General features: G+C 37.5%; 1 protein-coding gene and 1 long non-coding RNA gene across 2 annotated transcripts in view; both read left to right on the plus strand.

Moving 5' to 3' along the window:
* Positions 1-24,864, plus strand: part of atp1b3b (ATPase Na+/K+ transporting subunit beta 3b) — a 36,363-nt gene extending 11,499 nt beyond the window's left edge. The window contains exons 2-7 of the mRNA XM_079611296.1: positions 10,365-10,493; positions 14,148-14,246; positions 17,910-18,103; positions 19,767-19,817; positions 22,698-22,790; positions 23,870-24,864. Coding sequence (XP_079467422.1) covers positions 10,365-10,493; positions 14,148-14,246; positions 17,910-18,103; positions 19,767-19,817; positions 22,698-22,790; positions 23,870-24,037 — 734 coding nt within the window. The 3' untranslated portion in view covers positions 24,038-24,864. The remainder of the gene's footprint in view (positions 1-10,364; positions 10,494-14,147; positions 14,247-17,909; positions 18,104-19,766; positions 19,818-22,697; positions 22,791-23,869) is intronic.
* On the plus strand, positions 138-4,543 carry LOC306997805. The gene is made up of 4 exons (XR_013797452.1): positions 138-202; positions 327-385; positions 1,608-1,768; positions 4,184-4,543. It is a non-coding gene; the product is annotated as an uncharacterized lncRNA (long non-coding RNA).
* Positions 24,865-25,181: the final 317 nt, after the last annotated feature.

A 25,181-nucleotide genomic window follows, 5' to 3' on the forward strand; every position in this document is an offset into this window, starting at 1 on the left:
AATAGTAACGCTTTTTAACGCAATATAAAGGCAGGCTAATAGATTAATTGATACATTTTCATTGCAAAATATTTTAGAAATGCTATGCTAATTATTGGTAAAACGGCCCCCCTATCCCTTCCCCCTCTCCCTCCTGCATGTTGTAGGCTAAAAAGTTATATTCTCTTCTCTCTTTTTTCAGTGTCGATTGTCATCTGAATGTGTAAGTGATCAATCTAGCAGTCATAGATCTGTGATTAATCATGTTCATAACATATAGTCATTAGCCAATAATCATCGATGAAAAAATAATGTTTCTTCTTTTTCTCTTTTGTCTGTGTCAACAGGAGCTAACTACAGCCCAAAGGCTCTTTTAAGAACCACAGCACTGAGGGTCTTTGGCTTTGTAAGTATATGTTTTGAGTAACTATCAGATGCATTATGTGATAATGGAGCCTTGCAGGCCCTACGCTTTCTTTAATTTATTCATTTAACCATATTAAATGTGTCTTATTTTGGGCCCTGGTTTAACGATCTAAATGTATGATAGGGCCCTTTATGTCAAATTTATAAATTAATATAAATTGAGGTATAATAATACAACACAATCAGGAAGAATAAGATATCAATCAAATTAAATCAGAATCAACAAAATTCATACTTCACAACACTGGAAAAAAGTTGTTTGCAACTTCCGGTTCACTGGGACTTAAATGAGCCTCAGAAGTGGCAGGAATGCATTTAAATTATTGATAACAGTGTTATGAGATTAAAGTCAGCATTAAAATCAAGATTGACCCTGTTTACTTTGTTAGCGCATATTACTAGTCTTGTGGTGAACAATGAATCCGTGCAAGTTAATACACAGAAAAAATAGTTTGCCGTGGTAATCTAATCAAAGTCTGAAAAGTTACTTCCGGTCTGAAATGGCGTTCCTTTTCTGATGATGTAGGCTTGACGGCTTGGGTTGGAAAACGCTTAACCACTCCCCTCAGACCGTTACTCTGCTTTGAGCGAGAGACGGAGAGGAGGAGCGCTAAAGTAAAACCCTGCCCTCTGTTCAATATTCTGTTTCACTGGGAAATACGTCACAACACTGGAGACAAGTCGTTTGCAACTTCCGGTTCACGCGTACTTTAATGTTTTAAATAGAAGGTTTTGATTATAAAAATATAAAATGATTTAAATAATACTTTAAAGGGTTAGTTCATCCAAAATTGATAATTCTGTCAGTAATTAAATCACCCTCATGTTGTTCCAACCATGTAAGTCTTTCGTTCATCTTCCGAACACAATTTAGGATATTTTTGATGAAATCTGAGAGCTGTCTCACTCCACCATAGGCTTTCAGAGGGAATGAATCTTGCTGGCCCAGAAAAGTTATTAAAGAGATCGTTAATATATTCCAAGTGACTACAGTGGCTCAATCTTAAGTTTATCAAGCGACGAGAATATTTTTTGTTTGCAAAAAAAACACAAAACTAACAACTTTTTTTCCACTATTAATTTCCTTCTCTCTGGGCTTTGAGTGAGTTCACTAGTATAACTGTGCAGTGTTAGAGGGCCGCTTTTAAAGATGACTACTGTATGTGTTAATATGAAAATGTAAGACCTGTGTTTGTTTTAAGATTCTTTTTAAGGATCAACCCTGAAGAGGTTGTGCACGGCCAAAGTTGACACAAGTCGAAAGACAGGAGGTGTTGTAAAGAGAAAGGTGACTGCCATCAACTCCCGGGTAGCAACGTTTCTGCAGAGGCTCACCGAAATTGAGTGGAGAACATCAAATTAGGTAAGTTTCTTATGCAGTGCTGGACTGGTACAAAAAATTGGCCCGGACAGGCCACCACAATCAGTCAGACACCAACACCAGTACACAATTTTTGCAGTTCCATTAAATATTTGTCCCTGCTGTTCTCAGGGTGTCCGTGAATCCTTTAAAGGTAATTAACACATGGTTACCGAGTAGATCGTTCTCTGGGATGCGTTTTCATGATAATCGAATGTAAAGAGTTTTATCTCTAAAAACAGATTAGTTTATAACGCTAGTATATGGGGTAGAGAGTAAGTTTAAGTAAATCGCTAGTTAATACCACTAACAAGGCTCAAAATAGCCTCACACTACCACGGTAGCATAATGAGGGTCCTTACATGCAAATCGAAGCATTGAGAACTTTGTAAGTGTACAAACAGTTTAATAAGAAGATACTTTATAAAGACAGTACATTACGCGTATTCAGACACAGCCATCTTGGAAAACAGTCTCGACAAGTCGAGCAACGATTGCCATGCTAAGTGATTTGAACTGTGACTTGGAATCTTCTGTTGTTTCCGGAAGAAAGCACTGAACGCAACAGAGAAAATAAATAAATACAAATAATAATACAAAAATGAACAAGTCACAGTTCATATCACTTAGCACAGCGTTCGTTGCTCGACTTGTCGAGACTGTTTTCCAAGATGGCTGTGTCTGAATACGTGTAATGTACTGTCTTTATTAAGTATCTTCTTATTAAACTGTTTGTACACTTACAAAGTTCTCAATGCTTCGGTTTGCATGTAAGGACCCTCATTATGCTACCGTGGTAGTGTGAGGCTATTTTGAGCCTTGTTAGTGGTATTAACTAGCGATTTACTTAAACTTACTCTCTGCCCCATATACTAGCGTTATAAGCTAATCTGTTTTTAGAGATAAAACTCTTTACATTCGATTATCATGAAAACGCATCCCAGAGAACGATCTACTCTGTAACCATGTGCTAATTACCCCTAGGTTTATTTTTCACCGGAGTTTTCTTTTATAGGAACACTCCACCGTTTTTTAAAATAGGGCTTATTCACCGTCTTTCCTACATTTAGATAGGTGGGCAAATGCATTTGTCTCAGTGCATGCATTGTTTTAGTTTGACAGGGTCGGCGCTTGCTTAGCTTAGCATAATGAATGGAATCCTTTGTTGCCAGCTAGCATGTACTGAGTAAAAGTGATAAAAAATAAAACACCTAATTACTACTGCGTATTCACAAGTACAAATAGCGATGCAGATTAAGACTAGGTGATTTCCAAGGCAGATATTGACTTGGGACTATATCATGGTGAAGCACAGGCGAAGCACTGCTACTTGGGCGCAGAGATATCACGCAACACATGAAATCTGTCAACTTACCGGCGTGACCTGCACCGAGTATCTTCGCTTTTGGATTGTGTTGAGTTTATTTCAGTCGGCATAGGTTGGCATATTCCCCCACACTCACACCACCAGTTTGTGTTGGCTCTCATCCTCACGTCCTCAGGTTGTTGAGCGATCGCAACCTCCTTCTCCTGTTGTTCTATTTCCAAAGCACGCAGCTCCTCTTCTGAAAACTCTGGTTCATAGAGGTATGGTTCTGGATCTTGACTGTCTGAGAAGTCACCCTCTTCTGTGCTTCACCCTAATATAGTCCCAAGTCAAAATCTGTCTAGGAAATCGCCTAGTCTTAATCTGCATCGCTATTTGTACTCGTTGTGAATACGCAGGCCACAAGAAGTAATTAGGTGTTTTTTTTATATCACTTTTACTCAGAACATGCTAGCTGGCAACAAAAGATTCCATTCATTATGCTAAGCTAAGCTAGTGGCGACCCTGCCAAACTAAAACAACGCATGCACTGAGACAAAAGTCTAAATTTAAAGGTGCTCTAAGCGATGTCACACATTTTTAGGCCAAACATTTTTTTGTCACATACTGCAAATATCTCCTCACTATCCGCTAGCTATCTGTCTCCTGAACACACTCTAAAAAAACGCGGTCTCTGTAGACACCCCAGGCTCCACAAACAGCAACAAAAACAAACTGGACTAACCCGCACCACAACATAACAAACAGTGTTCCAGCCAATAACCGACAAGAAGGATTTGGGGGTGGGGTTTGGGTTGTTAGTGCGCGGATGAGGAGGAGGGAGGGTCTAGCTAGCCTCCGTTTTGTTTGGCAATAGTTCGAACGTCAACAAGAAGTGACGTCACCCAGGATCGCTTAGAGAACCTTTAAGAAAGACGGTGATTAAGCTCATATTACATGTGCGGTGCTACCAAATCTGGTGCTGGTGCTACAATCTGTAGAACTTGCTGTTTGAGTGTGTTATGTCCAAGGATGTATTTTTTATTTATTTATTTATTTTAATTTATTTTCCCCTTTCTCCCTGTTTCTCTCTCTCTACTTCCCATAAGCAGAAAGGAATTGCTGCCACCTGACGCCAATGATCGGGTGTAAATCTGCTGTGATTGGAGGAGCCAGTTATTTATTTGTAAACTTTTGTTGTATTGTTCTTTATCATACAAATGTATATTGTTATTTTTTTGGGATTAGTAGAGAGGTGGGTGCCATTTCCTTTTGATTTAATTTCCTCTTGTTTTAGCTGAGAACTGTTAGTGTATTTTGTATTTGATTTAAGAAAAAAAAAATGCGTATTGTCATGATCTGCTTTTATTTGTTATGCATGAATTTCTCTTTTAAATGTTGCATCACAATAAGTAAATTGAATGTAATTAATTGTGATAGTAAATAATAAATATGCTGATGTACATGAACTCAAGTAACTTTTTTGGAATTTATTCAATTCAATAGCATTAATAGTGTAAAATAATTGAAAAATAAGTTGCAGTAAGGGTATTGTACTGTAAAATGAAACTGCGGTAAGGGCATCTTACTGTAAAATGAAATTGCGGTAAGGGTATCTTACTGTAAAATGAAATTGCGGTAAGGCCATCTTACTGTAAAAAAAATTGCAGTAAGGGCATCATACCGTAAAACACATTTACAGGTAAGCTACTGTAAAGTGGAACTTACAGTAACTTACTGGCAATAGTGCTGCCAGTAAGTTACCGCAAAAATACAATAAAATGTCTAACAGTGTAGACAGAGATCCAGGGATATAGTTTGAAGCGTGAGTGAATTGGAGATGGAGAAGTGGTGATACGCTGAGTGGCTTCCTGACAGCAATGACTGGCTACTGTTCTCAGTATTGATATCCCTTCTGACTGACTGAGGAGGAGTGTCTCTCTGTCTCTGTCTTCAGTGTTATTGCTCATCTCTCCTCCTCAGCCTTCCCACATCAGCGTCTGGTCAGAGTTCAGCATCCCAGCTGTATGTTATATTATATATTAGAATTTATTGGGATTAACCCCTTGAGATGTATCATCTCATTTTCGAGGGGGTGCTTACAATGAAACAATTACAACTTAAGGAACATAAGATTACAAGTAACAATACATCAGCAAACAGGCAAACAACAAAACACCACCAAAAAAAATAATTATAGCAATAACAATAATAAAGAAATGTATAGCAATAACAATAAATAAAAATAAGCAACAGTACACATAACAACAACAACAGTTTCAATGATAGCATGTGCAATCTACTTTAAAATAAAATAATAAAGATTGTTTAAACAACTGAAATGAAGTAATGGATCTAATATATACAGGCAAGTTATTCCAGTCTAATAGGGCTTTAAACATAAATGCTCTCTTACCAATTGTTTTTTTAACACAAGGAACGAGAAAGTAAGTCTGACTCTGGACGAATGCCTAACTTGGTGGTTTGAAGAAAAGAGTACAAAGTATTGTTGTAGATAACTAGGATAATCAAAGTACATTTAAATATAAATTGGAGCCAGTGAATCTGCCTTCTCACATTCAAAGATGGCCACTGAAGTGCATCATGCATTGTACAGTGGTGAGTGGAAAATGGACATCCTAAAACAAATCCGCAAACTCTATTATATGCCGAATTAGGTGAGACAAGATCAGATTTTAATGTCGTCTGATAAACCACATCCCAGTAATCAAAAAAGAAATATTAATTGAGCAACTAGTTTCTTACACTATAAGAGAAGCAATTTCGAGATCGATGCAAAATACTCTTCGTAAAACATGATGAGTTTAAAGGAAAGTTTAGATGTTGGGGTAATATCTGCCAAATGGAAATCTAACGAGAGCCAAAACCTCTTATAACGCCCATTCCTGAAACTAGCCAACATATTGTACATGTGTTTTATGACACCGGAAGTCGTTTTAGGTGACAAATACAATGTAGGATTTTCATCGGCTCCCTTTCCAGAATAAACAGCATGTTTCACTCTTCATTCAATTGCAAATCTGTCAGATTTTTTTCTTTTTCTTTAATGGACCTTAAAATGATTTAGAAAAATCTCTCAATTTATCAATGGGTCTATTCATGATCTTTTATTATACTTTTTATTATAGCAGTTATGTTTCACATGGTTTTAAGCTCAACAGGATCTGTCCCCATTCACTATCGCTCTGACACAGAGACGAAGATATTTAGCAGAATATCTCAAAACGTGACGGTGTGGTCCACCAATAAGAAATAATGTTAAAGTAAATGATTTTTGGATAAACCATCATTGATGACAAGTATTTGAAGCAACCTATATTTTTATTTATTGATTATGGACACTTTTTTTGTGTCATTGACAAGAAAAATTTACAAAAGTTTCAATTGAATGTCTCTAAAAATGTCATGTTATGTAACTATCAAAGGAAAGGGCAAAATATATTTTAATCATATGTACAAAATCATTTTTAAATACGTTTTTTTAAAATATGTTTTCAATCTAAAAAGATTTTTAAAAATATACATTAATTTTCATGTCTAGGGCAGTAATACCACATGACATTTTACAACTAACTTTCCTTGTCATAAAATTGGTCAAATTATTTGAGATTTTAACTTGGAGACTTACTGACCTTTCCAAATCAGACCATCAAGACATTTTTCATATGAATTAAGCAGTGGAGCTTTTTGTTAATATATTTAAAGAAATAATAAATTGTGCCAATTAACTTTTTTTATTTTTTATTAAAGGAATTGTATTTAAGTAATATACAGTTGTGGTCAGAATTATTGGCATCCCTGGTAAATATGATCAAGATGCCTGCAAAAATAAATCTGCATTGTTTATCCTTTTGATCTTTCATTCAAAAAATTCACACAACTCTAAGCTTTTAATGAAGTAAAATAATTGTAAGTGGGAAAAATCACAATATAAAATAAAATGATTTTCTCCAAAACACGGGTGCCAATAATTCTGACCACAACTGTAAAATCAAGACTGTATTATCTCACTTGTCACCGAAAAAATAATCATCATCATTTTTAAACACCTCTATAGGCTATGTTTATATATTTTTTATTTTTTTTCCTATGAAATGCATTTTCATTTCCTTATTATCCAGGCGAGTAAATGAGCGTAATTTCATCAATCCTAATATAGAAATTTCAATTCTTTGGAGAAATGTAATTATGGTTGTTCATTTGCATTTATAGCAAATGCGTGCCAGCACACACTTTAAGACCGATTCACCAGGGGAATATTATGGGAGACAGCAGAAAGCGCGTTTGTGTGTGTGCGTGTGTGTGTGCGCATCTCCTTAGGCCAGTGCTGTGCCATCACTAAACTGTCCTCCCCCAGATGCTATTTATAGTAAGAGTCTACCTCAGAGACATCTGCAAAGAAGAAATGCATCTATAATTAAACTGAGCTTCTCTCTCACGCTCTTACACACACTGTCCTTCACTTCCCCTCTTTTATCCTTTTACTCTCGCTATTTATATTTATTTACTTTTCTCCAAATAGTATTTATGTTCCCTTACCTCAGACCCCGTGTTATTCTCTGTCCAAGCCGTATACCCACAAGTACCATAGTGTTTCCATGGGCATTTTGCATGGCATCCCTTGAAGTACCTCGAGTACATTTAAAATACCACAGTATATACATATGGTATTTAAACCGTACACTTGTTTGTATTGAAATGCCATTAATACTGTACCATAGGATCACCACCGTACTCTTTTGTAAGGGTTGTATTAAGTCGGCAGCAGGGTTATTAGTTGACTAAAATAAACGTTAATTAGCAATAATATTTAAAATTAAATATTTCAATGTTAAATATTAAAATTCTTAAATTAATTTTATTTCAGCTAGGCCTAGTTGCCAAAGAAACATTTCTCATTTTTAAGTTTAAATGGATGTACCGTAGTAAAATAGCGAAAATAAATAATATATAATACAAATTAATAAAAAAATATAAAATACAGTAGTCATATTTAAACGACAAACAAAAATGCAAAAAAATTATTGTAATTTAATAATATTTTAAAGTAATACTAAAATAACACTGATCTGTCCTGATATTATATACAATATTATTATTTATTTTAATTTTTTTTTAATGTAAAAATGTGGCAAATTTTGCAAATGTTTCCACAGGATTAGAACACGCATAATTCATAACGTTCTACAAATGCTCTGCCTCTTTAATGTACATTTTATTATAGATTTTGGCTAATATATTAGTGCTTTTCAGCAACCAATACTGTAAGTGTTTAGCTCTATTAAACACATTTTACAGGATTATGCAGAATTTCCCTAAAAATCAGTCGAGAAAATGCAAAAAGTCATCAGATTCTGTCTTGCCGGTCTATATGTACTTTTTTCTCCTTTTTTTTTCAGCATTAACATATATGTGAACATGTTGATTCCTCTGAAGTCTTTGTTTCACCGGCCCCTGCAGTCTCTGTGCTGTAGACGGTCTCTCGGGCTCTAGTTAGTCATTACTGTTGTTCTCTGAACGTGCGGTTGTAAGCGGGAGAGATGGAGTCGTCATGTCCCTACAATCTATAATAATATAATCGTTGTGCTTAATTTCTCAAATGGATTGCTGGCCAATTCTTTTTTTTTTTTCTTTTTTTTTTTTACATATTCAATAATTCAACATTCCATTTAGTTTCAATATCTAGGCAATAACAAATAAAATAAAAAATATTGTCACGGTCACACCAGAATCAATTTTTTTACATTTTCATGACATTTTCTTTAAAGTTTCCCGTAGCCTATTTTAATCCAAAATAAAATAATTAAGTGTGTATTTGTTGTAGTTCTTTAAAATGTTACAGTTTCTACTTGTTTCTGCACATCATGATTCTCATTACAAATCCTTACAAACTTATTATACAGACTTTTTGCATTAAAGTAATTTGTAGAATTAAGAAACAAATTTCTTTTTAAATAGAGATTGCGATTATCCCACGACAACTAAAAAAAAATAACATGCAATTTACTAGGTTCAAAAGGACAAAATGTTAATTGCTGCAGCATCTAAAAAATATTTGCTTAATTTGAATTAATTAAAAAAAAATGTTTTAATTGATTCAATGATTTATTCATAAAGATAATTTGTAACTTGATAACTTGTTTCATTACTGAATGAATCACCATTTTTTTTAAACAAATCTCTGGAATGAATGATTCGATGACAAATGAATGTTATTAACATACTGGCGTAACAATGTAATGATACAATCTTTATTTGAAACGATACTTTCAAAAGGTGATTGTCTTTTGATCGCTTCTGTAGACATCAGGATTTATATCCAAACCATAAACTTTTATCCCAGTACTTCTGTGATAATCTAAATTAATGTAACTCATAAATAATTATACCGTCTGTGAAGCCGTTTCATAACTATACATGACGACTGTTGTCATTTTGTAATAAGATTGCGTGGGTGTTTCAATCGAGATCACAATCTTTTAGCGATTTATCGTGCAGGTCTTGCATGAATTGTCCAAAAACAATCTTTTTTAAAATTTCAAACAAATTATGATTCATTAAATATACTTAATATACATTAAATATACTTTAGCAAATATTTCTACCCCAAAGCCACACCAGTAGTTGGATCCAGACATCCACTCCTGTCTTAATTTTAATTGTGTATATGTATAAATAAGTATTCTTCCCATTGATTTAAAGTGAAATATGACCTGACCATTTCTTGGTGCCAATCACCCTTTGATTCTCCCAGATTAACCGCCATTCATTATTCTTCCACTTGTTGACAATGAGCAGATATGTTTGGCCTTCCTCTAAAGCATTCAGCTGCCACATTCCTCATTTTACTATTGCCCCCCTTCTGTTCTGGCATGTCCTCTTCTAGTTGCACTGCATGGAAGTGCAAACTGCCAGAACTAGTTTAATCCACACTGTCGTCCTACTAGTTTCAGACCCCCAAGCCATCGTATGAGCGTGTGAACCTCTGAACTCCTCAAACACACAGGCTCTTTCCTGCCTATTCCTCAGCTCCGGTTGGACGCTAGAGTAACTGACGTTTTGTGAATCCACTCTTTTTACAACGTTTATCACACGGTCTTAAATAAAATGCTTTCCAGATGACACACTCTTTAATGTCCTGTGTTGGTGCTTACCACCGGTTGCTCCAAGCGGGCTTGTTCTGTGACGTTACATGGAACAAATTCCCAATGCTTTATAGGTTTGTAAAATAAACTGTGGCCATGTTTGAAAGTGTCTGTCTTCTCTCTGCAGGTCTTATATTACTCTTTTATCTGGTCTTCTATGGCTTCCTGGCTGGGATGTTCAGTCTCACCATGTGGGTGATGCTACAGACGCTGGAGGATCACACTCCCAAATACAGGGACCGAGTGGCCAATCCAGGTAACAATCCCACAACATTAAGGTACTATTCTTTGTTAAGCCCCTTTGGAAATGTATGTATTATGCAAAGCGGTACAAATCAACTGAAATTCAACAAGATGCAGCAATACATTTTTCAAACAGTAGTATGCCGCATTAAATATTGTATGTCATTTTACAAAGGTGCACCGTTTTCTTGCAAAATAAATACAAAACTGAATGAAATCGAACAACTTTCAAAAATGCAATATGTCTCCATGTAGTCTATCAATCAGTGTTTCAACCACAAAAAGATGACAATAATACAGCTTGTCACGTAACATTGCTTTTACTTAAAAAAAAAAAAAAGTTTTGCCATGAGGAAAAATCGCCATGCACTGTCCCTGATATACCCAAAATAATCTATATCGAATCGAAATCGGATTTGAATCCCAACTGTGTGATTAGAAATCGAATGGTGAAATTTGTGTCAATATCCATCCATACTGCACATACTGTACACTGCAGAAGTAGAAGCAGGACTGCAGTGTGTATTCTGAACATCGCCATACACAAAAAAATGGCTTGGTGTTTTTTTGTTGCTTTTTTTTATAATGGTGTGCAGTTTAATTAGAAGTATGTAACTTTCATAACTGGTTAGTTGTACTGTACATGAGGAAGTCTTATTGGGGAATGTAGAGCGTTTCTAAATCATTTCTATTGCGTAAAACCGTAGATGACAAAGACAAAAGACTTGTGTGTACATCTGCATTTTAATCCCTTAAAGCAAAGCTGTCTATTATCAGAGCAAGCCTCTCATGTGAAACGGTCTATCACACCATATTTGATCATTTTGCAAAGCATTATCTCTGAGAAACCACTGTTAAAGAACAAAAACTTTAGTTTTCTTTGCCGTGTGTGTTTGTGTTTTAGATTAGGGTTCAATTCTCACTATTATATATATTTCAGAGTGGTTTAATAACACATTTTATGGCTTATTGATCTTCTCACGTAGTTAATGGTTCTGAAATGACTTGAGATTTATAAATCCTTCTATATGCACAATTTGTGACATTGAGTGCCATTTAGCTGGTGTGATTTATTCAGTGCTATTTTTACCGTTACCTCCATTAGAGTCAGAACACACAACACCAGTCTCAGCAGTGTTACACATCATCCATTAGTCTCACACACACACACACACACACACAGTCGTACACTGTACAGCCCCCACACACTTGTGTACAGTGGTTGCGATGAGTGCGCTCCAAATCCATCCTCTCTCTCGATTATGAGCGCCGTTAAACCCGGCAAATGAGACACACTCTCTCGCTCGCCATCATTCATCCTTCCCCAAGTGTCAATTTATTCCTCCCACTGATCTCTTTTTTTCTTCCCTCAGCTCCCCCCACCTTTCTCGAGATCTTTTAGTAACAGAATGTTCTCGGTACAGACACAGTTGGACATCATTTCAGACAAGTTGCAGTTTAGTGTCTCCAATTATCAGTGCATTGACTGTTCCAAGCAAGATTTTGAGTGTCAATGATCACAAATGCGCAATGATGGAGTTTATATTTCAAAGACTAATGGAAATAATTAAACAAAGGTCTTAAACTCCCTCTAAACTGTCTTAGTGAATATAATTTTTTTGTAATTGTTGGCTAGAAATTGGCATTAACTGGAAAACGTATTTAAAGGAACACTCCGACTTTTTGGGACTTTAGCCTATTCACCTTATCCCCCAGAGTTAGATAAGTCCATACATACCTTTTTCATCTCCGTGCGTGCTATAAGTCTGTTTGACGCACCCACCGCTAGCCTAGCTTAGCACAAAGACTGGATGTGAATGGTTGCAGCTAGCATACTAATCCAAATAAGTGACAAAATAAAACAAACATTTTCCTATTTACATGTTGTGATTTGTATAGTCACAGAGTGTACAAAAAACAAAGTCACATGAGACACAGACATATTTTAACCGTATAAATACTGGGAACTATATTCTCTGAAGGCGAAGCACTGCTACTTGGGCGGAGTGATAACCGCAGCACCTGAGACGCGCCGTTGTTTCTTCTGTCAACAAAACCACGTGAGTGACTCTAGCTCCGCTCAAGTGTTACTGGGACGACAGAGCGCGTTCGAGGCAACAATACTAACATTACAGGGGATACATGGAGCCCGTAAACAACTGCAATAGTAGTTACCACCCTATTCATATAATAGTGTCACTAACGTTACATTAGATCTAAGTTAGCTAATGGCACTGTTACAGTAACGTTAGGCTAAACATTTAAAAATATAACGGAACACTTACCGCAGCCGCTCCACTTTGTCCTGTAACGTTATGTGATATAGATGGGATGGCCGTATCCTTCAGCACATGTTTCAAGGTCCTTGTGGCAAATTCCATTTTTTTTAAATAGTCGTCCTCAGTGAAATGTACCGAGCAAACATAATGTCCCTTGATAATCTCATTAGGTGTGTTTTGATCAATATCCAGAGCAAGTAGCCATTTCTTCATCCGGTCAGCGTTTTTAGTTGGAATTCTATGAAACATCATGGTATCACCTGGTCTCCCCTGTTTATTGTCACAGCTCTTTACAATACAGCGAAAATCCATGATTGTAAACTACGCTTTTACTATTTATAAATTGCTGACTCTGTTACCCAAACTCTGAACAAACTCCCTGCTCCTCACCACGGCGCGTCTCAGGTGCTGCGGTTATCACTCCGCCCAAGTAGCAGTGCTTCGCCTTCAGAGAATATAGTTCCCAGTATTTATACGGTTAAAATATGTCTGTGTCTCATGTGACTTTGTTTTTTGTACACTCTGTGACTATACAAATCACAACATGTAAATAGGAAAATGTTTGCGTTATTTTGTCACTTATTTGGATTAGTATGCTAGCTGCAACCATTTACATCCAGTCTTTGTGCTAAGCTAGGCTAGCGGTGGGTGTGTCAAACAGACTTTTAGCACGCACGGAGGTGAAAAAGGTATGTATGGACTTATCTAACTCTGGGGGATAAGTTGAATAGGCTAAAGTCCCAAAAAGTCGGAGTGTTCCTTTAAAACGTCATGTAGGTAAAAAGGGAAGGTAATCCGACAGTCACCTTAATTTTTATATAGTGCTTTTAACAGTATGGAGTGTTTTAAAGCAGCTTTACAGTTATAATAGAAATTAGCGTAACAGTGAAGTTGCGAAGATCATTAGTCATTAACTTAGGAGCCGCCAACACGACACCGTTCCAACAGAAAACCCCCAACGTGCTCCGGCCGCCCCTTTACGCAAAAAGTGCCTGGCGTCTCGAGAGCGCACTCCCCGAAATAGGCTTGAAGGTGCAAACGATTATCCGTTTTCTCTGCGCAAACCTCAAAAACACAAACCCGCGAAGACGCAGACGGCGCGCACATGCGCATCACGTGTTCGGTCGATAGGTAAGCTTCCTAGTACCTTCCTAGTGCGCCGGTGCCCGCAACACCAAGGTCATGGGCCCGATTCCCAGGGAAGGCAAGAACCGACAAGAATGCAAATGTGCACCCCGAAATGCAATGCAAGTCCTTCTGGACAAAAGCGTCTGCCAAATGCATAAATGTAAATGTGCGTATTAAAGTATTGCAGTTGTGTCAACACTCTAAAAACGCACATATTGAATCAATGTATTGTTTATCTGCATGACTTATTTTGTCCTCAGGGCTGATGATCAGGCCGAGGTCCTTGGAAATTGGATTTAACCGATCCATTCCCCAGCAATACAGCAAGTATGTGCAGCACCTGGAGTCGTTCCTGCAGCGTGAGTATCAACGCTCTAAGTACCTTACCTCTCTACATATTTGCCTTGTAAAGGTATAAAGTAATACTCAACATAGCACCACCTGAACCTAACCAGATTTTTAACAATTTAAGAACCAGAATTAGTCAAGACCAGATCCTCTGAGACTCAGACCAGTTCCAGACTGCCTAAACCCCAAACCAGTAACAGACCTTCCAAGACCGTGACCATTATCAGGCCTCCCCAATACCTAGACCATTTAAGACCCAGACACTTAAACCCAGAGCAAAACTAGACCTTTCGACGTCCAGTTCCAGCTAGTCCCAGAAACCAGGCTGTACATTTTAATGGTTACCGCTCTAAGAAGCTGTTCAGAGTCTTGTGAAGATGAGAGAAGGCAAGAGATCAAGACTCTGTTCAGAACCAGCAAACATTATCCATGTATGGCAGGCAATGGGTGGATAAAATAAATGTTTGAAACAAATCATATTAGGAGGATATTGTTAATAGCCAGATTTTAGATCAAATAATGACATTTTTTACTAACATGGGTGTTTTTGTTACACTATTGCTCATCGAGGTCATATTTGGGACAATCAACCGCTACACTTAAGTAATCAGGAGGACGTTGTGTTGTCAGATATTTTGCAAGACAATAAGAGGACTTCAAATCCACCATAATATAAAGGGTATATATATAAATGGTGAAATGTTTTCAATTTCTTTTGATTTGCTTCTCTCAATAGACCCCTTTTCAGTTAGTAAACATGATGACGTTTGTCTGTGGGCGGAGCTTAGGTGGTTGCAGAATGATCCCTCTGGCCGCTTCACTAATGTTAGTTTGCAAGTTTTGTTAGCTTGTTTTTTAACAATGACTGGAGAAAATCCGATTTTATGATAATATGCAAGGTCACTGTCCATGACTGCGATTGTTATTTGCTAAAATTTTAACGGACGGAAGCAGATTGGCCGACCCGTACATGCTCAGTCTATGGCTGGACGATGTGACAGGATTAACGTTAACGCTACCTCCGGTCGAGTGGCCTGACTTCTACACCTACCCGATAGAGAAACCTGAGCGTAAAGAGAAACTGAGGGCATACATCTTTAGATGCCTGTAACTATGTGCTGAATGGCCATGTAGGCTACAAGACTTGTGTGGTACGATCCGAAGTTCTGCCTAGCCAGCGCCAAGAAGACGACAATGTAAAGAGTGGCATTACGGTGCAATTTCAATGGTGTGAATATTATCTAGAAATAAAAATTCCAGATACAGCATATTCATTTTTCATAAATTCTTGCACCCAACACAACACAAAAAGATGACATTTTAATAATACTAATTTAAGCTCCGAATCTGTGCTGGTTTGTATGGGCTGCCTCCAGTTTTCCCTTTGTTTTGCCCCCAGCTAGCGCCGTGACGTTGGCTCGAAATTGGTCTATACATAAACTTCTCAGATAATGTCCCCCTTGTGTAGCCTCTGTTTGGATGGTTTGAATGAGATCTTCGTAATACTCCCACTGCTGATGGTTAAACGTGCTTGAATTTGCACAAATTGTTCTCAGCTGTATGCGATCACCACCCCACTAGAGAACGTAGAACTTGAAGGCTGCATCCGGAAACGTTGGCAGCTGACTTGTTGACTCGCTGCCTTATCAGGCAATGACTTTGTAGTCAGTGTTTGTGCATGAAGGTACCTCACAAAGCCGATTTCGTACAGACTTCTGAGGCAGAATAAAAGTTTAATGATCTACAACAAAATAGAGCGAACTTTGGTGATAACCAAGTAAATATTTAATTTCCACGATATTAATTTCTCGCTAGAAATGACTAAAGAAGTGGAAAACGTTGGTCAAAAACGCATTTACAAGCATACTGTAAACAAATGCAACTTTAAGACACCATCTTTATTTTGTAGCTCAACTGTCACAGAATTGAAAGCACAGGATTGTGGGATATCAAAGGCTGAAGTGAAGGATACACCTATGCTGCCTTCAAAAATTAATCGGATGAAGGTATCTCAGGAGACAGGAAGTAAAGCTAACATTGGATTTGGACGTGCATTGATCCGAAAGGGGCGTTCACACTAAATTTTTTTGTTCCATTGACTTCAATTCATACACATGCGAACGCTTCAGGCCACTAATGCAAGCTCATGCAAAAAGTTTTGTATTTTTCTGCATTCAAAAGTTCAAGTTTGGTGAACTCTGAGCCGCGAATTGGCATCACATGAAGATGTGAGCAAGTAAAACGGCTTGACCTATTGACTGAATTAATTCAACAATATTTTTGCAGTAAATTCGAGTAGATTTAAAAAATACATTTTCAGTTTATTGTTGTGAACAGTAATAAAGTTAAGTTCATGTTTATAAATAAGACTCTGCAGACCGTGACATCATATCATGACCATTGCAGTGTCTGAATTTTTGCATGCTCATACTCTAGTGTGACCGTGGCTGAAGGCAGCATTTTTTAGCTTTCGGACATGCAGCCAAAGTCTTTCTTAAATAGATCACTAATGATCAGATACAGCAGTCATGAGTGACTCATTTAAGGACCCCATGCAATCAAAATTGGAGTCTTGTGGCTGTTTTAGTCAATTAGGTTTAAGGTCATCTAGATGCTAGTTTTAGGAGATACACTCATTTAAAGTGTTTCTACACTGGGAAAATTGACCAGAAATATCAATGACATCAGCTGCTGCTCAGAGGCATTTACACATTTTTCTCATATAAAACACTTGTCCTTCCCTAAATACACCTACCACTGATTAGCAATAGCAAATCACGGTTCAGTGGTTTGTCTGATGCTATGTTCAATTATCTTGCTTGCTAAAAGTGCAAAGATCACCTCTTGAAGTCGCAATTCCAACTTGTATCTCTTTTGGAAATCCACACCTGTGATTGTACTCGAGATGAGCAGCACCCAGGTCCGTGGTTAATGACAAACATGACATTCATTTTATGAAAAATAAGTTCCTCTGTTACATTGTTAAATCCTGTTTCGAAAATATGTGCAGAAACGGTTGTGTAAAACATGCCCTGCATTCGAATATGCCTACTATATAGTGTAGGGTAAATTAGTATGTTTGATATGAGTATTCATAGAAGTTTATAGTATTTAGAAAACCGTAGGCGAAATTTCCCGGAAGATTCTGAACTGAACTGTCTGATGGACATTTTACTATCCCTTTAGCCCAAAGGAGAGGGTTTGTGAAGTGCCATAGGTCACATGACAAAGCCAACATGGCGGATGTAGTGGGTCTGGATTTCATTACCATATAGAACATACTTTTAACAGTCATAAAGTTCTTTCCTCATCAAATGTAGTGCCTACTGGGTGCTAAAGACAACTACGATTATGTCTCTTATTTTGGAGTTGATCTCAAGTAGAAATGTCCCAATTCTGACCTTGATTTTAAACTAAAACTATTAGCTATTTAAAGAGAAGTACAACTTTTGAGATGTCCTTCCTCAACTGGACGTATCAAACAGGAATGTTGTGCTTCTCAAACCATTTTGGGGGCTTTTAAGCTCTTATTTGGAGCACGCAAAGACTTCCAAATTGGCCACACTTGTAGACAAGAAAAAACGTCTCCCACACAATTGTATCAAACTACTGCTGATTATTTTCAGCTCAGCGCCGTTATCTCACTATCTGTTCTCTCTCTTTTGATACTTCAGAGTACAATGACTCCCTGCAGGATGGGAACGAGATCTGTACCAAGGGGGAGTACTTTGAGCAAGGTGATGATGTTGCTGTGGAGAAGAAGGCCTGCCAGTTCAAGAGAAGTTTTCTACGGCAGTGCTCTGGACTGGCTGATGGCAATTTTGGTTATTCAGAGGGCCAGCCATGCATCCTAGTCAAGATGAATCGAGTGAGTCGCATGTTTTTACGTGCTCCCCAGTAAAAGGTAGAGGTCGACCGATAGTGGATTTTACCGATAACGATAGCTAGGTTGGGCCATACTTGCCGATAACCGATTAATGAACCGATAGATTTTAAAATTGATACTGGATAAAAACAAACATAACACTCCAAGTAAAACAGTGCTGAACTTTATTATAAAAATAAAAAAAACTGTATTGAACCATGAAAACATGCTAAATGAAATAAATATATAAATGTGAATAAATATTTAAGTCAATACAAGACATTCATTCAAACTGAAACAAAAAGTAATACTCTAAATAACAAATAAAACCAGTTACATTCAAAATTTAACTATTTAACTGTTCTTTTCAAGCCAACTTAATTAATAAAAAAGTAACAAAATTTGTATTAAAGTGAAGATGAAAAAAAAAAAATAACCGAAATCGAATGCTTTTCTGATTCGTTTATGTTTCTGACGGCTGTATGAACATATCAGTTTGCTTACGTCTCTAGCTTTAAATATGCAACTTCTCTGCATATTTAATGCATAAATGTGACCAGCTGGATATGAACTAATGCAAATATAGAGGTAACAATTGTGACATTAAACATTCGGGTCGGACTTGCGTTTATGTTTGTCAGTGTTTTAACCGCTTGAGGTACTACTAATGTTAGCGTCCTCTCAGCCTCGAAGGCAAACAAACATACTGTTGTGCTGTTCTTTCTCTACTAATGCAGCATTTAGTCAACAAATTTATCACTTTATAATGATATGACAATGTACTGTAACTGTATACATACATTTGAGCTGTCGGTGCTTTAAACGCGCATCTGATGTCAGCGCTCTCCACGCAGCATGTGTCGAAATAAACAACACGAGGCACGAGTTTTTATTACACCTCTAGAGGCCGCTCTTGTACTGCATCATGCCAGCAGACCCTTCTCAGCTCTTACACTGTGTAATGAATGACAGCGCGCGCTTCTCAGCCGCTCCAGCAATGGACGCAACCAGGAAAAACTATCGGTATATATTTTTGCCGATAACGATAGTTCCACCAGTCAACAATCGGTGCCGATTAATCGGCAAAACCGATGAATCGGTCGACCTCTAGTAAAAGGTACCTACTGGTGAAAACAAACGCAGGCTAGCTGTTAGCATATGAAGACTTCAGATGCAAAAGCCTCTAAGTCCGTCTAAAGTTTTTGTTTAATATTAACATTTTTATCAGACTCCTACGTATAGGTTTCTACCCAAGTACCGGCATTTCTGAATGGGCTGAGACTGGGATTTAGGGAGTTTGAAGTGAGAGTATTTGATGAATGTATACTATGTGCGGCGAGGTGGCTTTTAGTGGACAAAAACTTCCAAGCCCTCGATTAGATGTTCAGGGATGCTTTTTTGAGCTAGAGATCAACTCTACTGAAAGTTGGTCCTCCAGTAGGATTAGACACCCCTAGTCCAGGGTATGGCTACGCGACGAGCATATTAAGGACTATTAGCAGTTGTCGTAATTGCATCTCAGAAATTCAACACTTCCCCTTTGAAGGATGAGAGACCAGGCTTGCTTATAAATTTCTGCGTTTCATTTGTTCGTCAACTTGTGGAATTAGTCGGATCATTTATCGAAGGATGTTTGTTCAGTGTATATGTTCCTTATCTTTTGCAGGTTATTGGGCTTAGGCCAAAAGGAGACCCACGTATCAGCTGTGCAGCCAAGGTAATTCCTACATCACACATCGTATACTAGCTTAAATGTGTACAATATTAGGTGTAACGTGATTTCAACAAGTACAACATGTTCCTGGATCAACATCCTGGAACAATATTCCAATCAACCAATCAGATTTGAGGGACAAGTTTACAGTTTATGTCAAGTTATAAGTAGGCCTATAACCAGGGTTAGTTGCTTCTACATCAGTGTTCTTCACCTATCATTTCCCTCTGATTTTAGGGAGAAGTTATGGGTCGGGTTAGGTTTAGGGGTAGGGATATTAATGAGGCTTAATTTTTCAGACAAAAGTTGTTCCATGATCAACAAAATAAGTGGATCCAGGAACATGTCTTATTTGGCAGAATCACAGTGACGACGATGTCAGGATGAGTGTATCATGATGGTGCGAGTCTGAATTAATGTACTTGTTTCCATCTTGGGTTTTCACACATCTGTTTGTATCTGGTCTCTCTCCACGCTGCCTATAGGGCCAGCAGTATTAATGGTGGGTAAGATGTCGGGCCCCCCTCCCTCCCCCCCATTGTTTCCCCAGGGTCCTTGTCCCGGGCCTTTTCCATCTCTTTGCTGCCTCTCTCCTGTACTGCTTTGTCTATGGTGCTTTTAACTGCCCTCTTTCTAGAAATGATGTATACCTTCAGATCCCCCCAGCCATTGAGAATGAAACGCATAGTGTCTGGGTAGAACAACCCTAGCGGTGGGTCCTTCCACACCATAGGCGCCCTTGTTTATTCCTGATGTTAACATCTGATTCAAATAATTCAATCACAAGATTTCCGTATTCATCTAGCATTAACATGCAAATTGTGGAATGCTTTTAAACTAAGGGTGTGCGTCATTGCGTGTTCATTTTCCGGCATAGTGAAGACATTTCCAATCCGTCAGTAGTTTCGGTGGAAGGGTAGCATTACCGTTAGGTGGTCTTGCTCAGGCATACTTTGGACCAGGGGTGTCCCATCATGCTCCACGAGGGCCACTTTCCTGCAGAGTTCAGTTTCTAGTGATCCTGAAGCGCTCGATTAGATGTTCAGGGATGCTTTTTTGAGCTAGAGATCAACTCTACTGAAAGGTGGTCCTCCAGTAGGATTAGACACCCCTGGTCCAAGGCATGGCTACGCGACAAGCATATTGAGGACTATTAGCAGAAGGTTTGCTACACTTGACATCATATTCTGGTCAGAAAGGACCAACTTGTATAGGAAGGGACCAAATTAGGACATTTAAACGAACAAACAGTTTGTTTTACATTGACATGAGCCAGGCAAAGTCATCACTATTCACTGTAGCAGCCGGTTGTAAACATGACAGCTCTTTAGGGTTGTTCAGGCCACATCAATGTTTACATTACAAGTGCTTATTGAGCACTTATTTTTGGATCACCATATCAGGTGTAAACAGTTGCTATTGGGAATCTACCACACATAAGTGAAATGTGTTTGGGTCAAATTCATGGTTTTTCCAGGTATTCCAATTGATTTTATTGACGTGGTAATATTTTTTTCCCTTGCAAAACATTGCCTTTTGACCTCAGAAACCTCTTACGAATTCTTACGAACACGTCCACAAACATCTAAGCGATATCAGGCATGAGTTATGCAATGTTGGACCCATTTCAAACACTTGTTTGCCTCCTTGGCGTAGTTCTTTGCTCCAGATGTGAGCCGTTCCTATCAGGCCTGCACTTGTTTTTGACTCGACTCCCATGAGAACTTCTTTACTGCCCTTATCATTTAGTCATTCTTGTACCTCGTGACTTCTCCGAGAGCTCTCGCCCGTGTGACCCTTGAAGGTATACAGCGGACACAAGGAAGTGCTCTCTGCTCCTTCAGGAACTCTCTGAACTTTTAACGCTTTTGCTAAATTATGCTGATGGATTCTGCTGTTTCTATCTTGCCATTTCTTACTAAACTAACTTCCACTAATCGAGTCCTTGCAATGTTTCAGTGGGACTTTCACACAAGAAAAGCGATTGCGTTTTTGATAACTTTTCCAGTGATAATACCGCATCTGTTAGCGCACAAGTGTTTGGTGTTTTACACATTTTGATACCGCCCCTTATCAAAACTGCATTAAAACAGCTATTGTGAAAATATAGTGAATGCACAGTAGTGGTCATTCATAAATTGTGAACGGATTATTCGTACACGAATTGTAGTATCGAACAGGAGTAAAGTGAATTTCTAGTTTGCGTTGAATGTATGCTGTATATTTACAGCTCAAGCAGTTTGTGTGAAAGCAACGAATGAAACGCTGCACTTTATGAGCTTCTGTGCGGATTCTTAATAATTACATTCTTTACTTGAATTTGATTATTAAATCATGAATCATGGTCTGTAGTGTTTTGATGCTTTAAAATGACTGACTAAACACCTTCTTTTTAGTGTTTTTATGATCTTCTTTTTCGTTGGACTTACGCTGTCTGCAAGCATGCATCACTTTGACCTTTCTCTAGACACACAGCCATTTCAAAAGCTTACGGCTTCCAGCATATCATCTCATTCGGTTCGCCTAATGAAAGATGAACCGGTTACTGAATGCACATTAGGATCAGAACCTTGCAACTGTTCCTGAAACAGTTTGTTGCTTCCTGCTACTGCTGGATATAGACTACTGTGATGGACTGCGAGTTATGGATTCATGCGTTCATATACAGTACATGATGCAAAATCCTGTCTGTATTGTATGAATGTGTGCGTGTAACATATCTGATGTCTTTGTGCATCTGAAGGGGGTCTTATTTTTCCTGGTGTCATCAGTTTGAGTGATGTGAGGGCAGTCTGTTGCTACTGGCAACTGCTCGAGTCACATGACAGGTTTTGTCCATGAAGTGCCGCCGTGTGATCTCACCCTTTGCCGTCGTGTCTCCAGGTACAGAGAGAGACTCCCCTGCAGATGCAGTATTTCCCCACCGAGGGCATTCTGGACAAGAGCTACTACCCCTATTATGGCAAGAAATTGCAAGTGAGTACAATGCTGCAAGATCACAGTGTTTATGTGGAGATGCACAATATAATATAGTGATGTTAAAAAAATATTTCATGTATAAAATATAAATATATTTCACATATTTAAAAAATATAATAAAATATAAATATAATTTATGAATTTTATTATGAATGAAAATGATGTATAGAAAATGTATACATCTTTCATATAAAGTCAATATTTAAAATGCGTTTTAAAGTTTAATATATGAAAATATAGATGTATAAAAAATATGTAATATAAAATTCATTTTTAATTTAGCAATAAACTGGTCTGATTGCGCCTTTAATGGGAGACGTACAAATAAGTGCTTGTTTTTTATGTATTAAACATAAAATATACATATTTATTTTCAAATAGTCTTGTTGAAATGTGTGTATATATTTTTAAGTATTATATGTATATTTTATATGTAGAAATGTATACCGGTATTTGTCATATTTTATTTTAATATATTTGATATTGAAAATATTTAATCAGTAATATAAAATGCATATTTAAAAGTATTTGCATTTTAAAGTGTAGTTTATAGTATATTATATGTACAGAATATAGAAAATAATTAAAATATTAAAGTCATTAAGTATTTAACCCAAATATTTATATTTTGCACAACAAAATATAATGATCAGTGAATACAAGTGTAAATTAACATCAAGTATAAAACGATAAATAAACAACCAAAAAAAAACTAAAAATAAGATGGCAAAGATTGTTTAAGCAACTGAAATGATGTACATGATCTATAATGTCTGCATTAAATGTCTATAATGTATTAAAATAGATTGATGTAAAATACTAATTCCAAAGTTGACTTTGTGTAAAACATGATTGTGTGATTTGGTTCAGGATCAAGATATTTAATAGTGTCTTCTTTACATGATCGAACACAAGAACAAGTTCTGGATTTGTTCAAGTTCTAGGAAAGTTTGTCTAGAACCAAAAAAATAATATTTTTTTTATTATTATTATTGGTGTCGATACTTCATTATTGCGGAGTTTCTTACCGTATTTCTCTGATGTTTGTGGTTTCCTCTCTCTCTGGTCTCCCCCAGGCGAGCTACGTCCAGCCCGTGGTAGCCGTGAAGCTTCTGCTGGCTGAGGAGGACTACAACTCTGAGCTCGTCATCGAGTGCAAGGTGGAGGGATCGGACCTGATCAACAACGACGAGCGCGACAAGTTCATGGGCCGGGTCACCTTCCGGATCAACGTGTCCAAGTAGCCTGGGCCAATCCCCGGAGACGCACGATGTCAGTTCCTCTCACTCAAACCCCGTCCCTTCTCATGTCCATCACGTACACCTCGTCCCCCATCTGGCGTCGTCCCGTGAGTTTAAATCAGGGTCGCCGTGCGAATGGGTTTAAAACTCGTCCTGGATTACAGTGTAGATCGATGCATGCAGACCTTCACTGGCCCTGCGTTACGGATGGGTCAGGGTCGGGAGTGTGTGCATATGCGTGACGTTATTTAAGGTTTTAGGACTTATTTCTCATCAGAACCACCCTTTAATCCAAAAACACCCCACTGGAAATGAAATGCAAAGGTAAAAAAAACAAAACAAGTCGCATTGATTCTCCTCCGACGCCTCCCCGTAAGAGAGAACCTAGTGTCATCGTGTAGTAAGTATAGGGACCTGTAAATAGATGCATCAACACATGATGTGCTCCCCTCATAGTACTGTTTAGCCTGCCATGTGTGTGTGTGTGTGTGTGATGTGAAGCCTCTATGTACATATTTAATGGATTTTAAACACGTTTTCCTCCGTCATCGCTCTCACTTTGTCTGACTGCTGTAAGAAATCAAGAGTATGAAATTATATAATAGCTGTAATTTAAGATTATTGAGAAATTAAAAAAACATTAAGGAGGGGGGGGAAGGGAAAACACCAAAAAAACAACAACAACATCTATATCAAACCTTGTTTGAGAACCCGTCCACCATCTGAGGGAAGTGATCTTTTTTAAACCTCTGCAGAAACTGTTCTTTGTGCAGATGCCTTACGATCTGTATGAGTTTAAAAATCTTGAAATAAAAGTGATTTTAAACAAAGCTTTGTTTTTGCTGTATCGAGTGTTTTCTTCAGATGCTGAATACATGTTTCATAACTGCAAAATAACTTGAAATGTATTTTTAATTTGAAATGTAAAAAGGCAAGTTAAGATGATACAAGTTGTAAAATAATCTGCTATCATGGAGTGAAAAATATATATAATTAAAAAAAGCAAATTTTGACTTTTTAGGAATATTTGATGAATAGAGTAAGTGTTTTTGTAACCAGTCTTTACTGTCACTTTTGATCAAGTTAATGCGTCCTTGCAGAATAAATACTTATTTATTTTAAAATTATTATATTCCTGACCTAAACT

Source organism: Phoxinus phoxinus (assembly GCF_949152265.1).
Source record: "Phoxinus phoxinus genome assembly, chromosome: 4".
Classification (NCBI taxonomy): domain Eukaryota; kingdom Metazoa; phylum Chordata; class Actinopteri; order Cypriniformes; family Leuciscidae; genus Phoxinus; species Phoxinus phoxinus.